This window comes from Abrus precatorius, unplaced genomic scaffold (genome assembly GCF_003935025.1).
Source record: "Abrus precatorius isolate BTA unplaced genomic scaffold, Abrus_2018 Scaffold3, whole genome shotgun sequence".
Taxonomy (NCBI): domain Eukaryota; kingdom Viridiplantae; phylum Streptophyta; class Magnoliopsida; order Fabales; family Fabaceae; genus Abrus; species Abrus precatorius.
In genome coordinates, this window is record NW_020874373.1 from 29,161,107 (window position 1) to 29,181,547 (window position 20,441).

The following is a 20,441-nucleotide window of genomic DNA, read 5'->3' on the forward strand; positions in this document are numbered from 1 at the left end:
ACATATAAAAATTCTTGAAACACTTGAAAAATCACTTCAAACAATCTTCCAAAATCTGATAGATTTAGATAAGTTATTTTATGAATTTAGTATTTATAGATATTACTAAAATGTCCTTCAAAATTTCTCTAATACAATAATCTTTTTAAATCTTTATATTTTTTAATATCAATATATTATTTTAAAGTTATAAAAAGTCTCAAATAAATTTTAATGAACTCTTTTAAAAATCTTAAAAATTCAGATTAAATACCAATAGATTATTTTTAAGTAACATAAAATTTTAATTAAATACCAACAGATTTTTTTTACTTAATTTATTTTTAAATCCTAAATCAATATATTCTCCTTAGTATGCATTATTTGTTTATATTAAAACAGCTTTTTTTTACAGGCTTACGTGTAATTAAAAATATATATACGAACTGAAAATTATTTATTCATAAACAAATAGCACGAGAAAATTTCCAACTCAGAGAAATGTTTTTCTTACGTGTCACTTTTGACCGACACAATATTTATTTGCATTTGTTACATCAGCATCCAATGACTCACATTTACTTGGTTTCGAACAAAGTGCGTCGTGATGTAATTTTTCTTTTTCTTGTTAGAAAAATTAATATAAAAATCAATCAATACTTTTAAAAAATAATTATTATAATTACACAGAATAAAAATTTATACATAATACTTTTTATTATAAATAATAAAGTATTACGTGTTTAAATGTATAAATAACAATTAAAATATAATCTTTAATAAAAATTGTTAGGTAATCATTTTTTATTGCCTCTTTTTAGATACACATTAAATAAATTAATTAAAAAATTATTTTTTAAATTTTACTGAAAAATACACAATAAGCACTTGTATATATATAATTTTTTATTAAAAATTAAATGATGTTATTAAAATCTATGCATTAATAATTTTAAATATTGTAAAATTTTAATAAAAATTATTATTTATATTTTATTATATATTATTTTTTTAAAATTTATAAATGTTTTTATTAAAAATTGTATTTATTTTACATTTTTATATATTATAATATAATTTTACATTTTTATTATTAAGACCTAAATTATATTATCCTCTTCGACTTCAACTTAACAACTATGCATGTTTAAATATAATAATTGTTTAATGCATATTTAAGAATGTATTATAAAAAATTATATTGTTGATTTTTATTAAAAATTAAAAAATTAATACAATAATAATGTTAAATATAATTGTAAATAAAAAATTATTATGATTATGTTGAACACATCTTAAAAAATATAAATATAAATATAAATATATATAATTTATGATGATCTTTAAATACTCATAAATCTAGGTGGGGTGTCATTGCGAAGCACAATTCGACGAAACGTACTTAGTAACATTCGCATCAACTTTAAGTAAATCAAATCGATAAATTGACAAAAATGTGTTCCAACCGAGTCTCGTCGTACTGCTGAATGCTTTAAGATTTAAGACCCCATAAGCAAATTGGGTCATTCCCAAGTCAATAACAAATCTGTTAATATTTTACTATTTATTAATCTAAGAAATTAGTTTATTTAAGTATTTTTACTAATAACTAGCGAACATATAATTATGCCTTATGAGATTATTTGTTAAATTTAAATAAAATTTAAAAAGTATATAAGAAAATATTAAAAATTATAAAAAGATATGTATAATTAATTCATTGAAAAATAAGAATGTATCATTTTTTTAAAACCAAATAAACTAAAAGTTTAAGCTACTTTCATATTAATTTAATACTTAATATACACTAGTCAATTTGAAAGTAATTATTTGAATAGTATAATAATTGACATTTTGAGATAAAAGGAAAATATTTTAAAATAAAGAAAAGTTATAATCAATTAATATAAGTAGTTGAGATTTAAATAAAAAATTAAATATAAAAAATTTTAAATAGTAAATTTGAGAGTTAAGAATGTGGTAAGTACGGGTAAATCTTTATATTAGTCCCTAAAATATATAACTTGATTAAAGTTAGTTCTTAAAATTTGAAATTTGAAATTTTAGGTCTTGAAATTAATAATCATTAATCACATTAGTCTTTATTGTTAAAAGATATTAAAATTGGATAATGGAATTAATAATTTATTATATTAAATGACACGTGACAATTTATTCTTAATACAAAATGACGTTATTTTAAAATCTGTCAAAAATAGTTCATTTTCATTCCTAACTCTTGACATTTTCAAATAATAAAGTCTTTCATCATCTTCTATTTTTTTTACCTTCTTCCATGGTATTTTCTTTCTTCTTTCGTCCTCTTGTTGTAATGAACTATCAAGTGTAGGAACAATGAAACCATATATTTCCACCAACAAGTTTGAGAGAAATTGCAACAATCCCTCCCTTAATAGTCTCAAAGAGGTTTTGAATTGTAAATGAATAATTGTAAAAAGATATAAGGATTTCGCAAGTGGTAGCTTTTGGAACATGAGGGGAATCAATGAGTCCTAAGGTGTCAAATTTGATACTCTTTTACTAAATTAATCACAATTGGTTATCTATTCACACTATCACACATTAAAGACTTGAATCTAGTGATTCAACTGAGAAAACACAAGATGAAGAACTTTTACAGCATAAATTTCATTACACCATTGTCAGAGGAAAGAATAAAACACCATGAAAGAAGGCATAGCAGAAGATGAAAATGGACCTTATTGTCTCAAAATGTTAAAATTAGGGACAAAAATGAACTATATTTGAAATATTATAAAACAAAGTGTTTTGTATTAAGAATAAATTATCGCTTAACGTGACATAACATTACTCTGTTACTCAATTTTAATGTCTCTTAACGAAAATGACTAAATGACTAACGTGATGCTAATTTTAGAGACTAAAAGTTCAAATTCAAAATTTAAGGAATTAACATGAACAATACTGCATATTTTAAGAACTAAAGTGAAGGTTTACTCATGTAAAAACTATATCATATATAAGGATATGAAAAAAAAAATATTCTATTTTTAATGTTAATTAAAATGTTTATGTTTAATTAATAAAATATGATAACTTTATCATACAAACTTTTCATATGTTTTATTTAAATTTAAATTTATCTTGTAAAAATTGTGTTAAAAATAGTTTAACAGATTTAGTAGCTATGGTTGAAATTTAAGATATAAAAGTTTGAAAGAAATATTCAAGACAAAAGATCGAGTAGAATAAGTAATCACTACTTGGAATAGTGTTGTAAAAATTTTGTTCAATTCCTCCTCAAATAAAATACAAACATGTTTCTCAAATCTAATAACCTAAATAACTATATTTTCTTTGCATTATCATACATTGAATTGTGAACTTTGTAAATAGAACTAATTAAATTTGTAAATATTATATACTACATTCTTATTTTTTTAGAAACGAATAATTTAGCTAGATTGAAATGTAGATAATGACTATAAAAATGTTGTTAAATGCTAAAAAGTACAAAAAAATTATTTTTTATAATTTTTGCTTAAACTCTACCATATTTGCTTAAAATCTACCATATTTGCTTAAAATAATTTTATACAATAATGAACATACATATTTTGTCAATATTCGCTTAAGCCATTAATTTTAGCTTAAGTCAAACCAATTTTACTTTATAATTTAACTTAAACAAAAATATGATACTCAAACTTAGCTTAAGATTCACTTAAGCAAATATCAAAATATTTTGTGGCTTAAATGAATTAATGACTGCGAATCTCTTGTCCATGTAATATATTTTTCAAAATTTTTCTTATCAACACTACTTTTTTTTGGAGTATTTTTTATTAACGACTTCTTAAATGATATTCATCTAATGAACTATTATGCAAGTGAATATGAGAATTTAAATTTGAAAATCATTAAATTGATATATAGGGTTTGTGAAGAACTCTAAATATATAAAATGACATTCAATATTTTATTTATTTAAAATTTATTTTTATTATAAATTAAAACTGCATCAGTGCATATAATTACATATATTTTTAAAATCACTACCTAAATATAAGATACATATAAATGTAACTTGGAAAAAAAAAGATTTTGAAAATATAAAATAAAAAAAATTTGAAAGTTTAATAAGAAATTTTATAAATTTTTAAAAAAAATTAAATGATAAACATATAAAAATCAGTATTATTAAGTTGAAAGTCAAATATCTAAATTATTTATAAATTTTAAAATATATCTAACTGTGTAAAAATAACTAATCACTTATGAGTCACTGACTTTGCTAATTCATATTAGTTTGAACTAAAATTATCTTTTATAAATTAAAAATAATTTATTCTTTTAAATTTTAGAAAAATAAAATAAAAAAGCTTCTCTGAGCTTTAAAAAATAAAAAAATATAAATTATTCTTTATTTATAAAATAAATTTTATTATTTTTTATTGTAATTTTTTTCAATAAATTTTTTAAAAAAATTTACTAAAACATAGCCATGTTCTCCGTTCCTCTAAAAAAATGGATAAGAACTTGTGAAGCAATGGACAGTATGGCTATGAAAAAAAATCAAAAGTTGGCTTGGCCTTGGCGTGTGTGGGGACCACTCTTGCATTTGGTTGGATGTCTCCTAACACAAACATTTCATGTCGATTGCTTCCTTTTTATCATCTACCCGTTTTCTCGTGGAAACAATCGTCTCTGAACTCACATCAAGAACATGCGCCCAACTCACACGTTAAGCCGATGCTTCTTACTCGCTCAACTGGACCCAAAATATATATAGATTATATTTTGATTATTTTCTATACTCTTGTTCTCTAATTGATTAATAGGTTAATATTCATTTAAATGAAAATTATTTATTATCAAAAATATTCATGTGTGATTTAAATGAAAAATTTAAAAATAAAATATAAAAAATTAAGTATCGTTCTTTAAAATAATTTATAAGAAGATTTCTAAAAATATAAATTATATATGTGAATTGTATTAATAATCTTTCAATTCTAAAAAAATATAGATTATTAATTTTTTTTAGAATTATAATAAATTTATTTTTAATAAAATATTAATATTTTAAAAAAAGTTATATTTGCTTTTGTAAAATTAAAAAGGTTGATAGTCTATTTCAATTCGTGTGGTTAGCAAGTTGTTTTCGTCGCACTTTCTCAATATGATATTTTTATCTAAGATTTTGATATTCATTCACATGTAACATATTTTTAGTTTTTATCTCTGTTTTATGTCATATTTTATTACATTTTTCATTAAACATGTTCCTATGAATGAATATCAATCATTTTTCTTTTATTAACCAAACACACACAACCTCAAAGGGTTCTCACATGGCTAAAATTCGACGAGTAACACATTTTTCCATTTATAAACAGCATAAGAAAAAGTATGCTATAGCTTAATAATGGCAGGTTCTTGATGTGTTATGTTTTGTAATCATCCAATTTAAGCTAATTGGGCAAAAACTGTTTTGGGGAAAGAACTTTCACTTGGTACGATCTTTGGCATCATGTCAGTGATGTCACACACATACAAGGCAACCATATCACGTGTAAATGTTTTCATAAAGGGATCAACGTTGGAAATTGTTAGAAAAAGTGAGATAATGCACTGAAACTTTTCCCTTCTAGTATGCTCTTTCACACTGTACATTGCAACATTTTTATGCAAAATGATTAACTTTACTTTTCATCGATGGTTTTCTATCTCACCAAATGTGTTAATCTGACTCAGTATATGATGGAGATAGGTCAACATAACATTAACTATGAATCACGTTATAAGAACTGACACCACAGCATGCATGATTGAACCCAGAGCCTACACACATTCAAACATTGTTTGGAGGATCATACTTAGCCCATGTTTCAAACCTATTTAATAAAATTAAGTTAAATCGCGTTTCAACTTTATACAATTTTTTAAATACTATAATTTCTATAAAAAATATATATATATATATATATATATATTTTTTATTGTTTACCATTTATTACACATTAAAAAATCAAAATACTGATACAATTCTTTAACCTTGAATAACTCTCTGTTTCAATCTAAATTCTTATTACATATTTGGCATTAATTTTGTGTATTGTGGCAGTTCACTTTTTATTGCTATTAAATACTATTAGCTAGAAATACCTCTGACTTTTGCTCCTACCTAAATAGGTATATTTTTCATATTTTTCACATGTCCATATTCATTTCTATTAAATAATTGGATTTTTTTTAATCATAAAAAATATATAAATATTATTAGTCAACACTAAAACTATAATTTATTATATTAACAATATAATGTGTACGCTAATAATATGAATTGATTTTATACCAATAAAATTATCTATTTACATAAAAAAAAATTGATAACTAAGTGTTCGATCTCAACGTGATTTTTTAATAAAAATATACGATTTTAAAAAAATTAATAAATAATTTTAGAACACTTTTTAACAAACTCTTGTATAGCATATAATAACATTAATATAAATCATAATATTTATACTAATAATTTAATTTTATTAAATAAAAAAGTAGATCAACGGAGGAAAGTTTAACGTCAAACTATTAATAAATATTTTCTCTTTTTATAGTGTAGAAAAAATAAAGTTGATAAAGCACAAATTTGATTAAGCTTAATTACATAAAATAATTGATATATACTAAAACTTAGATACTAGATTCGTCTCTGTTAATATAATTTTGCCTAATAAAAACAAAATTACTAATATAAATATCATAAATTTTTACCAACATCATAATGCACAATATTAATTGAAAATTTTATTAATATAAAAAATGTCACTGAAAATCCAACTTTTAATATAATTTATCATATCATGAATATAAACCCATAACATTAATCCATAGTAATTAAGTTACAACAGGGGGTTGTAAATGTAACATCCCCCTAATGAATATAGTATTCTATAATCAATTGAATTAAAATAATCAATTACATAATAAATTCTACAAAATTTACTTGTTCATTCTTAGCTACGAAAATAATGTAAAACTTAAAATATAATTATAGACAATCAAATTTAATTAATATTTAATTTTGGTATAGTTATCATAAAGCTGGTTGAAACTATTTTAAATTAATTTACTAATATTATTCACAGAGAAATTTTATATCTAAATAAAAGAAATACTAAATGAATGTCATTTTTGTTCAAACTACTTATATCACTTCAACCAACTTATGTTGATATAAAATGGGTATTATATTAATTTGTATTTTTACTATTTAAGATATGTAAAGTAAAATATTTTTTTTTAAATTATTCAAATTATTGTATTTCTTAACGCCATATTTTTAATAAAACTTAAAAAAAATGTAAAAAAATACATTGAAAAACTTGAGATTACAAAATCTTTTAAAAAAAATGTAGATGAAATAAATAAAAATTAAAGAAAAAATCATGTGACAATTTTAGTGAAAGAGCTTTAAGATATGTTTAGTAAATGTAACTTGTTTAGGAGCTTGTAATTTATTGACTTAGTCAATAAATTTATAAAATTATTTGATAAATAAAAAATAAAACAAACTTGTAATTTTTGAAAGCTAATTTTTTAAAATTTAATTAAAAATTATTTAATTATAAAAAAATTAATTACTAATATTTTTATTATACTTTTACTTTTCATTATTTTTTAAAATGACAACTAACTCTTCACACAAACATACGTTAATTTCATTATATTTTTGTTCTCTTTACTTGTATTATAGTTTTTTTTTTAAAATTTTTTACTTATTTTTTCTCTTTTACTCAAATATATTTTATATTAAAAAAATATATAACTTAAATTATTTCATGTTCAAAATATATATTAAATTATTTTTACATAATTAATTAATTAATTAATAGTATATAAATAAAATAAGTTATATCTAATTATAATATTATATTAATATAAACTTTCAACTATAAGATGAAAAGTTTCAGCTAGTTTTATAATTATAAATTACGAATTTATAACTTTCAACTGGATTTATTAAATAAAGTCTTTATACATTATATAAATTAGAATAAAATATCTTGAGAATCACTTTATCTATGAAAAGTAAATTAGTATACTCTCCTTTAAATAATGATTGATAGAGGTGTTTTTAACTTCTCCTTTTCTAAAATTTTAAACTAAAATTTCGAATTAAATGTTCATATCTTCTTTATAGTTTTGATTTTGATCTCTAACATATATTTTATAATTGTGATAATCCTAACTTGTGATTTCATGTATACTGAATTTATTCATCAATCGAGATGAAATCGAATTTATTTTCAATAGTGAAATTAAATGCGACGTCCTTGGTATGTATTCAATTGGTATAAAATCAATCACTTTTTCTTTCATTAATTGTTCTGTTCTTCAATCTAAAGCCACTAAATCAACCAAGCCTTTTATAACTGTGCTGCCGACAAAACGTAACGAGGATTGTATGTTAAAAATGTTAAAAGTCAGGAGAAAGTGTTCTGTGAGAGACCAATGATTTTGTTTGAAGTCAGTGTTAGAAATTGGTATCCCTTTTGGGACTCTTCTCTTTCTCCTTTTCTTAAATGCTCACAATTCTAATGTGCCAAAATATGTGGCGTGATATCTTCCATCAACAGTTTACAAAAGGATTTTTATGTGTCTAAGTTGTCCTTTTTTTTTTCTCCCTATTTTATAGTTATCTTTTTAGAATCAATCTTATTCGAATTAAGTAAGATTATCATCAAATTCTTTCCCTTAATACCATTTCTAAGTCTTTTTTATAAGAAATAAAAGACTAAATTACAAAACTAAAGAAAGTAATTAAACCAATTATATTTTTTATAAATATAAATTTTATTCTAAAAGTACATATGATATTAAATATTGTATATTGTAGTTATTAATTTGTATATTTAATGATACTAATAAAAGAAAAATATAAATTTTTTTAATAATTAATATATCTTAAATCTATTATTTATTTTTTATAATAAGGACAAAAAAATGATTCATTTTATTTCTTATAAAAAGACTGGAAGAAGTATTTAACAAATACATTTATAAGAATTCAATATATTTTACATTAGCTTATTGTTAACATGAGAATAATTATAGAAAATATGATATGTTTGAATAAATTTAAATTATATATAAAGTTGTTGACTCAGTGGAGCTTAAAATCTCAGCAAGTCTTCGAAAACCTGGTAAAACACAAAAGTGGCTTTTTAGACTAGGAGTGTTTTGTCTGTGTTAATCACATGCAAAAACTGTTTGGTGCTTTTTGCAAGTCAAAGTCATATTAGCATCGATTCAGTAATGTAAGAGAATGTGTGATTTGAAGCCACAAAATGGTTTGATTTTGATGGAGATTAAAAGGGTGTTTACTTTTAACTTCGCATAATTTATGTGGTAGTTTACATCCCATTAAGATGAGGAGGATCAACTTAAAGAGTATAAAGATAGTGTGGCCAAATAACGCGTGTGCCGACAATAATTAAGTAACCACGTTAGTCACATTTTGTTCCTCAAAAATATAAAAATATAAAAGGAAGTGGGAAGGATTTAGTTTAAAAGAATATTTCTTATCACTACTAATTAATTCATAGTAGATATTGATTTAAGAATTTATAAGGATTATAAAAAATACTATTATATAAATATACGGCAACTATTATTTTTAACGTGAATTTATTTTTTTTAATTTTTTTAATTTTTCAGGGAGTGTCTTTTAAAACACTGATTAAAAAAATTCCCAATTAATAATTTAGAATTTTATTGCGTTGATGGTTAATATATTTGTTTTTAGGCCTATTATATTTTATTGGTCTAATGACTTAAATGTGGCTTAGGTTCTATAAATATGACCAAGTTCTCCAAAGTTTTGTTTTAGTTTTAATTCACATAAATTATAATTTCTTTTTAAATAAATCTCTATCAACATTTAATGATAATGTGATGCATATCAATTCATATTAGATAGTCAATATGAACTATTTTCAAAATTTATAAAGACTAAAATAAATAAATTTTGAAGACTGAAACCAAATTTAATCTTGTTATTTAAAGAGACTAAAATCTTACATATCGATTTATCAATTGTTCAATAGATAAATTGTAGTAAGAGAACAAGTAAATACTCTAGAAACTCATTCAACTCTTAGTCCTAGGATGCAACAGTTGAGCTGTTCAGTCCAATCAACAAGCATACATTCCAATTTCTAAAATGAGAATATAATAAAAAAAATGTGCTCACAAATTATAAAATTTACTGTGTAATAAGCACATATTTGAAGCAATGATAAAATGAAATTGAGAGTTATGATCAAAACAAGGAACCAGAATTCAGGATATTCAGTCTATCTCTAACAAAAATAAAAATAGAAAGATATAATAAATTTAAAACTCAGCTTGGATGTCTCCTTGCTTAGCTCTATGAAAAATCTGTTGTTCTCATCTTTGCCAAATGTACTGATGAGTGTCAACAAAGACCCTATCATACTAGAATAGTTAAATTTCTTTTATGCATCTGAAATGGAAGTGCCAAAATGCCACAACTGCTAGTATAAAGCATTGGATCACTTAGACATTCAAACTATTAAATTCCTAAGTTCTAGGACATCTAAACAAACATAAAAGAAACCATTAAAATCATATAAATAATAAAACAATGATAAAAGTTCTAATAAAATTTTAATAAATAAAATAACTACAAATACACTTAGTAAAATAAATCTCTGTGATCCAACCAATTCATCCAGTATAAATCCAGTTCAATGCATCAATTTGTCAAAATGAAAAAGGAATGAAATGATTTCAATAGCCCAACCCACAAACAAAGCTAAACTGAATGTTTGAAAGTTGGCACATAAGTCCTCTGTCAATTAATACACCATTTTTGGCAAACCCATCTGCTGCAGTGACTGTCTCATGTTTGTTGGAAACACATTTGTTGTGTTGACAAGAAGCATTAACATAGGCCGTTTATTAATAGCCCTCAACGATCAACCATTTTACCAACCATTTGACAAAAACACGTATCATTACCAATTTGTCAAGCGTATTTCTGGCTATCATCCCCACCTTTGCTATTTGTCAATAGTAAAATTAATTATCAGTATAGATTACTTTGATGAAATAAATTAGCATGATACATTAAATTATTTTTGCAAGGGTGTTAATTGAGTATCAGCATGCCTAATGACAAGCTTAAAACTGCATATGCGCATAGAGGAAAATAAAAAATAAAAAAAACTAGATCGTGCTTGTAAAAAACAATATTTTTATATTAAAGTTAAAACCTTTTAAGCCCATTACAATATATCGTTGTCATGGATTAAACACCTGAAAATCTGAAGGTCCACGAATCAAATCTTTTGATAATCCATTTCCAGCTCCTATTCAAGGCTAGCCCTAATCACTAGCCATGGGAAGACTTCAATGACACGCATCAGTGTTGCATTGATAAAGCATGCTTTACACCTTACATCTTTTTTAATATTTTGAATGTGATACCTTTCCAGTAGCATTCAGTGTAAGTCTTAGGATACAATGGACCTGCCTCCCCCTTAGTACTTGCTAGTTCTCAAAATTAAGTAGCCAACATGTACCCATAAATTCACCAATAGCACTGGTTCCGTGTTTAATAACCGTGTCTTACAGGACTGTGATACTGGACAAGCAAAAATGTCAGCATCCCAGAGTAAGCAGGCATTAGATACAATGGAGAAAACTGTTTTATGGCGAATATCAGGAGCAGTGGTGGGTAGAATAGAATGACCAAAAGTCCAGAATACAAATTAGAAGATATTCGCACTTTGATAAACATATTCTGACTGCACTAAACAGTTTTGATTCAACATTGTCAAACCAGAAGAGAAGGCAGGAGTGGTTAAACGAGTGGAATCATACATGTCACACCATTGGCTCCAAGGCACCAGGTTTTACACAAGTAACAAAGTGCATGTATAATTTGGCGTACCCATTCCGTTGTGACTCGCACAGCACCAGGTGAAAAGGACCCCATCCAACAAGGAACCAAATAATCATCACAAAGAAGCCAAATCCAGAATGTAGGAGGAATATTACACTATTTGGAAAGACAGATCGAATATAGGCAAACACAGACAACTACTCATTTCCTAAGTTTAAAGAACCGTCTTTCATCAACTTTAAGCTCAAGCTATTGAATCTCCCACGTGAGTAATGCCTAGAAGCTTTTCTCCAATCTGTTCCAGTTTTCATCATAGCAACAAATTCATCATAGCTGATACGTCCATCCTGTAAGTGTGCAAGAATTTTGGAGAGTAAGATTCCCTAATCAAGACAATAAAGAAAAAAAAAACTCGGATATTCACCTTGTCCGTGTCTACTTCTTGGAAAATATCATTTGCCACATCTGTACAGTCATCTGTTCCATCTTCCATCAAGGCATTCCGTAGCTCATCTGGTTCAATATATCCATTCCCATCCTTGTCAAAATAGGAAAAGGCCTTGCGAAGATGCTCATCATTAGCCATCCTTTTTAAATGAAGGGAAACAGCAACAAATTCTCCGTAGTCTAGTGTTCCCTTACCATTGTTGTCTACCTGTTGCCGACAAAAATGATTAGAAGACAAGGCAACAATTTGAAGCTAAAATATTTAACTTTTAGTACCATTCACACTATGGTTTAAAAAATCAAGTGAAAACATTGCATAGGAAATGAAAATAAAAATCAACAATGTGATAAACCAAAAAACAGGCACTGATTTTAAAATGATGTAACTGAACAAGCCCAATCAAAATGATAAATAGAAAATATATTATAATTATTGCACCCAAAAAGATAAATACATCAACAATGTCAGTTTTTGGTTGACCAATAAACAATGCAGCATGGGATGTTGCAAGTGGCAACTGTCTAGTTAAGAAACTATAATTTAGAGAAACAAGGCAAAGTTAATCATACTCACAGCTTCAATAAGCATCTGAACTTCAGACTCAGCAAGTTGGGAACCAAAGTTTCGAAATCCAGCTTTTAGTTCTTCAATGGAAACAATACCATCATTATCAATATCCATCTTCTTGAACATATCTTTGATGTCTTCAACTTCTTCATTGGACAAGAAATCTGCAATAACCTGTTTTCAAATGTACAATTTTAGCTGGCATACTATAAAAGCACTAGCTGCTTATCACCAGTGATGCAGTGAACTAACCCTCAGTGCTTTTCTTTTGAATCTGTTCATCATTGAAAATTGCTTAAGCCTTGACTTGACAACATCTCCAAGAGGAACATTAGGAGCCTTCTTAGCATTTTGAAGCCAGGGATGCTCTACAAGGCAACAAAAATATGACGAACCTCATGATTCATTCTGACAAGTCATAAACATAATTATCACAAGTAATGACTAAATCTAATAAAAATCACTAAGAACAACTTGTTAAAATATGGACACACATAATCCTATCTCCTTCAAACATCAAACTTCATTTCACTTTTGAAGCTTCTGTTCAAGAAATTAAAGTTACAAAGGAAAAAGGATTTCCAGGATTTAAAAATATAAAATTCAAAGAAAAAAATCATCAATGCAGCCCACCAAATAAAGAAGATAATTTAGTGATTAAAACCCAAACGAAGACAGTTTTCAGCACTTCTTTCACTTGATTCTCTTCAGAAGACATAAAACAAGCAATAAGAAATAATTTCAGTGCTGAAACTTTCAGCATTAAATCAAGATTTCAAAAAGCCCCTTAGAGTAATATAAATGAACATTGAAGGAGAAAAGCATACCAAGAACTTGTTTGGCAGTTAACCGAAGCTTAGGGTCTGGTTCTAACATTTGCCTAACAAGACTTTTAGCACTTTCAGATATACTGGGCCAAGGTTCCCGTTTGAAATCTATAAGCCCTCGAAGAATGGCCTGTGCAACTCCTTGCTCAGATTCTGCATTAGAATCAATATCAAGGTGAGATAATAAAGACTTCCTATGACCATGGAGTAATAATACACAATCTTGAAATCACAAAACTCATGATATACATGAATTAGAAAAAAAGGGAAAACTAGTCAGATGAAAACCTTGCCTACAAGCACTAGTATGAGTCAGCCTCAAACCAAAAGAAAAAGAACGAAAAATACAAGCATGCAAGAATTAGTACAGAAAACAGAGTACACATGAAAGTTCATATATATGTACATATCAAAACATCGGTATGCAAAAAGTGCATCATAAGGATATTTAGGGATTTATGTATGTAATTACCAGCCCAAAAAGGGGGAACGCCACACAATAAGATATAGAGAATTACTCCTGCACTCCATATATCTATTTCTGGTCCGTAATTCCGCTTGAGCACCTCCGGAGCCATATAATATGGGCTTCCAACAATTTCTGAGAACCTCTCACCTGGAAATTTTTATAAAATTAGCCAAAACACAACAATATGGAAAATAAGTCAGACACAGTAATCACTGAAAAAGATTGAAATATAGTCTTCAAACACAGAAGACAAGCCATAAATCAAATGGAAAACTATCTACAAGGGATGGTATATGCTTAACCTTAAGATTAATGTCAATAGTACTGGGGTAAGCAGACAGGTTGCATTTCCCAAGAAAGCAAGCCGGCTTACTTTAGATGGTGCTCAGTTTGTTTTCTGTTTTCATTTTCAATTAACATGTCCCCATTACAATTATAAAAATGCCACCTCAGTATCATTTTGTTTCCTGTTTTCAAACTTCAGCAAAAGGAAAATGATGAAAACAGGGCTGCAACAGTCTATTATATCCATCTGCTTTTATAGTTTGTAACACAATTTTGAAACAAATTTTAAAACAAAAGTGCAGAAGAAATATGATTGAGGACTTGTGTAAATAACATATATTAATCCTTTTTTTAAGAAAAAGGATTTGAGCCTCTTAAGTGAGGAGTGAAGTGCTAAGGATAAAACCAAGCTACAACCACTCATTGGAAATTCAAAGCTTAGATTTCATAGTTTTAATGATTTGTTAATACATGTGTATGCAATTTATTACTATTTCTTGTTTTCCTTCCAGCAGCTAACACTTCACTTTACCCTGTAAAGTGTACCATTCACTTAAAAGAATCTGTGCTCTAAAAAACAAGTTTGGAAACAACCAAAACCATAAAAATCCATTTATTGTCATAGACATTAGCATTATTTTAACTTATGTCAAAGAAATCTTTCAAAAATTTCATACAAACCCTTTAACAAATCAGAGAACATAATTCCACTTATTTGGGAAATATGAAAATGGGACGATAAAGCCCTCTCCCCATCTTTTGTTGATGAATCTACAAGAGTGAGAAAAAGGGAGCAGCGCTACATAAATTCATACAAGATTGACATTCCTACATTAATCACCATTTACATAAAGCTCAAAAAGGTACTCTGACAATGAGTGGGGTGGTTGCACAAATCTCCGAAGAAAAGCTTTGAGTAGAGATTCTGTTTGGAAAAAAAAAAGGGAAATGGAGGAAGCATGGAATGGTCTGGTCCTCTTATTAGTGGAAGAGAAATTTCTTGCTGCAGAGAAAAAGGATAATTGCAAGAGACAGATTGCTTTCATTCTGAAACTGAAATTAATGAAATCCTTTATTTACCCAATTGTCATTGCTGATCTCTAGTGTTTATGGAACAAAGGTAAGAAAGCATTTTTCTTTCCTTAGTAACTGAACCGCAACATGAGCCAGTACTTTTTCTTCCAGTTGCAATAGCAGCATCCTAAAACTCATAATAAAATGTTTCTTAAAGTGACATATAGCTAATGCAGAATGAGACAAGTATGCCATATGGATTTGTACTAAATGCTTTTAATCAATTTAAAACTTTTAAGAATTATAGGTTTAGGGCTAGAGAAGAAGAAAGATAGGGAGAGAAGGCTTACCATAATAACAGTGGATATTATTGACAGGACATAATGTGTTACATACTTACAGTAAAGTAAAACAATAACCCAATGCATCTATTTATACTACTAATTAGGTAAAGCACCAGTCCAACTAGCAGAAGTTCAAGCCCATACTAATAACCCTGACATATTCCCCAAGTAACAGGCTTAAGAAGCATCAAGCCTGAAACAAGTAACAAACTAAACAATAAAAACTGCAACACACCTCCACAACGAAAATAGTTAACTAGTAACTCCCCCCCCCCCCCAACACACACACTGTTACGGACAAGTAACAACAACAATCTACGGTCGTCATCACTTACAAGAGGCGCAGCAAATAGGATTGGAATTTATTATGAATTAATTCGTTGTTTTCAGTTATATGTTTGAATTAGTATTACGGTGTGTGCTATTAGTAAGGAGACAGTTTCTAAGCAGTTATTTTATTTCTGATGTAAGTTTGAATATTTAAAGAATTGAGAAAATGAAGGAGGGGTTGGTTTTTTCTTCACAAAAATTAAGTGCATGAGATCAAAGGGTTCTCTCTAACGAGCCCTTAAACATTTTCTACAATAGGAAAACAAGGAAGGAAATCCAAAAAATCAGTTTTAACAACAAACCCAGACATCAACTCTTCTGCAAATAGACCCATTACTAGATCCTTAAGTGGGTTTAGAAATAAAATAACTGCTTAGAAACTGTCTCCTTACTAATAGCATACACCGTAATACTAATTCAAACATATAACTGACACAACTATAACTGAAAACAACTAATTAATACATAATAAATTCCAATTCTATTTGCTGCGCCTCTTGTAAGTGATGAGGACCGAAGATTGCTGTTGCTACTTGTCCGTAACACACACACACACACACAAAATCACAAATAATGGCAGTGTCATAGACAGAAAGCTCTGAGCATCTCCTTGGCACACATCCCAAGCAAATGAGATAGTTCTTGGAGTCTTTGGCCTTTCTCCTCAGCAGCTTTCTCTACCTCCCAATTGATCTCCAAAACAATGAGTTGGGTAGCACACCTCCCTCAGTTGCACAATTTGGCAGAGGTTGGGGTGTAGAAGTAGGGCATGTCCTTTAATATGGTCATGGCAGTCAAAATTGTGTGCTGACTCGTAAAACTGCACAATTTTACTATCTTCATCACTGTCTCTATGCTAGCTCGGTTGCAGGATTGAAAAACAGTGAGTCAGGTGGGATTGACATGCAGAATAGTAAAATCATTAAGCCCGGTAGATCCCACCATGTTTAAAAACTTTGAAATTTTACCAAATGAACCACAATTCATTTTGTGACCCGGTTTGCTAAAAACCTATTGAAACTCTAAAATCAATTTAGCCCTCTTGGTTTCCTCTGCTCTGTGATTTCATTTGACTTCACAAGACAACCCCATTTTGCTCTGGTGACTCTGCTCTGCTCTGCTGCGCAATCTCTGTTCTGCTGCCATACCTCTAGTCTGTTACACGACCTCTTTTCAGTTTTGGGTTTACTGTTCTATTGTCTTCTCTGTTTTTATTCTTCATCTTCTGCTACTCTGGGTGGGTTCTGTCCCCGCATGTCGCAACAGTTCCAGTAAAAATGTCAACTTTCCTTTTCTAACCCCAGAACAAAGCAGTTTTTAGCATTTTTTAGGGGTAAAAAAGACTTTCTCTCTTTTAAAAATAAACTAACTTTTCCTTTTTTTTCCTTTAAAATGACCATGTATTAAGTTTTTTAAAGGATAAAATAGTCTTATCAGAATACATCACCTAACCCATTTTTCTTCTCTCCTTCTCTGTTAGATGCTCCCTTCTGGCCTTCTCACATATCCATCTCTGTCCATGTTTTGAGGGTGGCTCCCTTCCCTCATCTGTCTCTCTTTTTCTTCCCTCATCTTCATATTTATACTATTTTATATGCATACATACAATTTTTATAGGATCTTACAATCCATGTTACAATCTTTGACTCCCTCTCTCATCAAGCTCGATTTTGACTACCATGGATATGGTACAAAGTCTTCAAACCACAAACACTTTACAAGCTAGACTACACAAAGTTACTCCAAACTCTCAAACAGTATAGTTCAATGCAAACAGGCAATGCAAAGAACAGACACCAAACGGCGAAAGAATTAAACAAAGAACAATCAAACATGCCAAATAGGCCAAAACTGCAATTCAACAACCAAGTATTCTGAACAAACACAAGGCCAGTCACAAGTCCTACTCACTCCTCACCATGGCAACTCCAGCCATCCACCGTGCCACAGACACCACAAAAAAAAGGGTGTCAACTAGCTATTCTGCACAGGGTAGACCAATATCTTACCCAAAGGTCACAGGGGAGAGCCATCAATTATCAATGAAACTAGAAACACTAGCAGCTGACAGAACAGACATGAATCACCCAAGCCCCACAGATAGCTTCATCAGCCCAACCTAATCTGTAGCAGTAGAAGAGAGACACCAAAAGTGGCCGTGCTTTGACTAGAGAACAGATTCAGCCCATAGACACTTCAAAAGGGGCTGTACTTTGATGAACTCAACACCAGCAAAAGAAGACTCTCCTCATGGTGGATGATACTGTTCTAATACCAAGTTTAGAAAAAGTAAACAAGAGAAAGAGAGCTAACTAATAACCTTGAATATTATTGATAGAATGTGATGTATTATTACCCTAATACAATAACCTATTGCACCTATATACTACTAATAATGACAACAACTAGTCCTTCTAGTATAAGCCCAAGTCCTCTACCGATGACCTTAAAATATATTCAAACAGTAATCATCAAAACAGAAGCAAAACACTACCCGTTGCTTATACAGAACCATACAATGGCGCCAGGAAAATACCACATTATTGCTATTTTTATTATTGGTAATCTAAACTAAGCGTACCAATTCCTAATACAGTTGCAACAAAGACCAGAGATGATACTACATTTGCCAATAGGTATTACAGACAAGCAAAGTTTAGGGTTTGCTGATCCTTCATTATCAAACAATACCCAGATCAAACCCAGACTCCATATCCATTTCATTTCACAACAACACTCTTACTTTTCCTTTTATGCATCAGACGCAAACCGTTGATAGGAAATTTTTAACCCTATCGAGTATGCTAGAGTCAGTAGTTACCCATCAAACCCATCCCAAACACAAGCAGCACAATCAAAGAGTAAAATCACACAACACAACCACTAAACAATTAACCATTTTTTATTAAGTTACAACAAATTTCTGACCTGGCTTGAAAAATATGGAGAGTCCAAAATCAATAGCCTTAAGAGGCGAATTCTCCTTCTTGTTAGCGAACAAGAAATTCTCCGGCTTAAGGTCACGGTGAATAACACCGTGCTTGTGGCAGAGCTGCACGACCTCGACGATGGTTCGCGTAACTGCAGCCGCGGCGCGCTCCGTGTAGTGTCCACGCGCGACGATCCGGTCGAAGAGCTCACCGCCCTCACAGAGCTCCATGACGAGGTGAACGGCATTGTCGTCTTCGCACGCTTCCCTCAACGACACGATGCTAGGGCTCTTCGGAAGGTGGCGCATGATAGCAACTTCGCGGCGCACATCCTCGACGTCGACGGCGGTCCTGAGCTTCCGTTTGGAGATGCTCTTGCAGGCCAAAAGCTCTCGTGTGTCGCGGTCTATGCAGAGATAAGTGACGCCGAACTCTCCACGACCGAGTTCACGGTCGACGAGGTAGCGGTCTTCAATGTTCTCTTTGGGCACGCCGGCGAGCACCGTGATCGGAGCTTTGTGTTTGCCGCCGGCGGTGTCGGCGGCGCGCTTTGCGTGATCGTTGTTGGAGTAGGTGGATTTGACGTCCTCGCGGGCGACGGCGGCCGGAGATCTGCAGCAATTGCCCATCGGAGGAGGGAAGGGTGGATCGTGAAGGAGGGTTTGGAAATGGAGAGAAGAGATTGTAGGGTTTCACATGATAATGTGGAAACCCTAACCCTAGAAGTTGGGGAAGAAAGGGTTCAATTTTTGAGTGTGTGTGTGAAATTGAAGGTGGTGGTGTGCTGATGGAGAAGGAGAAGAGTGAGACAGTGCAAATCAGTGTGTCGTGTGTGTGAGGGCGTACGGTAACGGCTGGGGTTGCGGTTTTTTAGGAGCCAGGAGACTCGTGTTTTTAGCATTTTTTTTAATTATTTCTTTTGGGGTTTTCAAGAAATTTTTTATTCATTTTAAGATAAAAAAAATTGTTTACTTTTGACTCCAGACTATTTTTAACTAATTAAAAAATTATTTTTATATTGAAAATATGAAAATATAATAAATATTATTTTTAGATGTTTAATTTTTCAAGTGGAATAGGGTTTAGTAAAATGACTTAGTATTTGTCTGATAAATTATAAAATTCATTTTTTTCTTTTTATCATGGGGTCCTTACCCTTCTTTTATACATTAAAAAAAATATTTTATCAATTTATAACATATTTCTATTATAAATATTATTGTTAAAATTTAATTATATGCACATTATGTTTAATAATTTAAAATTGATTTTACTATACTTTGAGGGGCCTTTTTGTACACGGTGGACAACCAATTTCCCAAAAAAAAAAA

At 29.2% G+C, this 20,441-nt stretch overlaps 1 protein-coding gene across 2 annotated transcripts; it reads right to left on the reverse strand.

The window, feature by feature from the left end:
* Positions 1-11,233: 11,233 nt before the first annotated feature.
* LOC113860603 (calcium-dependent protein kinase 13) lies at positions 11,234-19,954 on the reverse strand. 2 transcript variants are annotated; one of them, XM_027493027.1, is made up of 7 exons: positions 19,109-19,954; positions 14,211-14,354; positions 13,739-13,891; positions 13,164-13,279; positions 12,918-13,085; positions 12,321-12,551; positions 11,234-12,243 (listed from the first exon to the last, which is right to left on the reverse strand). In XM_027493027.1, exons 1-7 carry the CDS (start codon positions 19,737-19,739, stop codon positions 12,094-12,096), a joined length of 1,593 nt encoding a protein of 530 aa, XP_027348828.1. In that variant the 5' UTR covers positions 19,740-19,954; the 3' UTR covers positions 11,234-12,093. The 2 variants fall into 2 exon arrangements, with proteins under 2 accessions (XP_027348828.1, XP_027348829.1); XM_027493028.1 differs by having other exon boundaries at positions 11,294-12,243; positions 12,321-12,547; positions 12,914-13,085; positions 19,109-19,880.
* Positions 19,955-20,441: the final 487 nt, after the last annotated feature.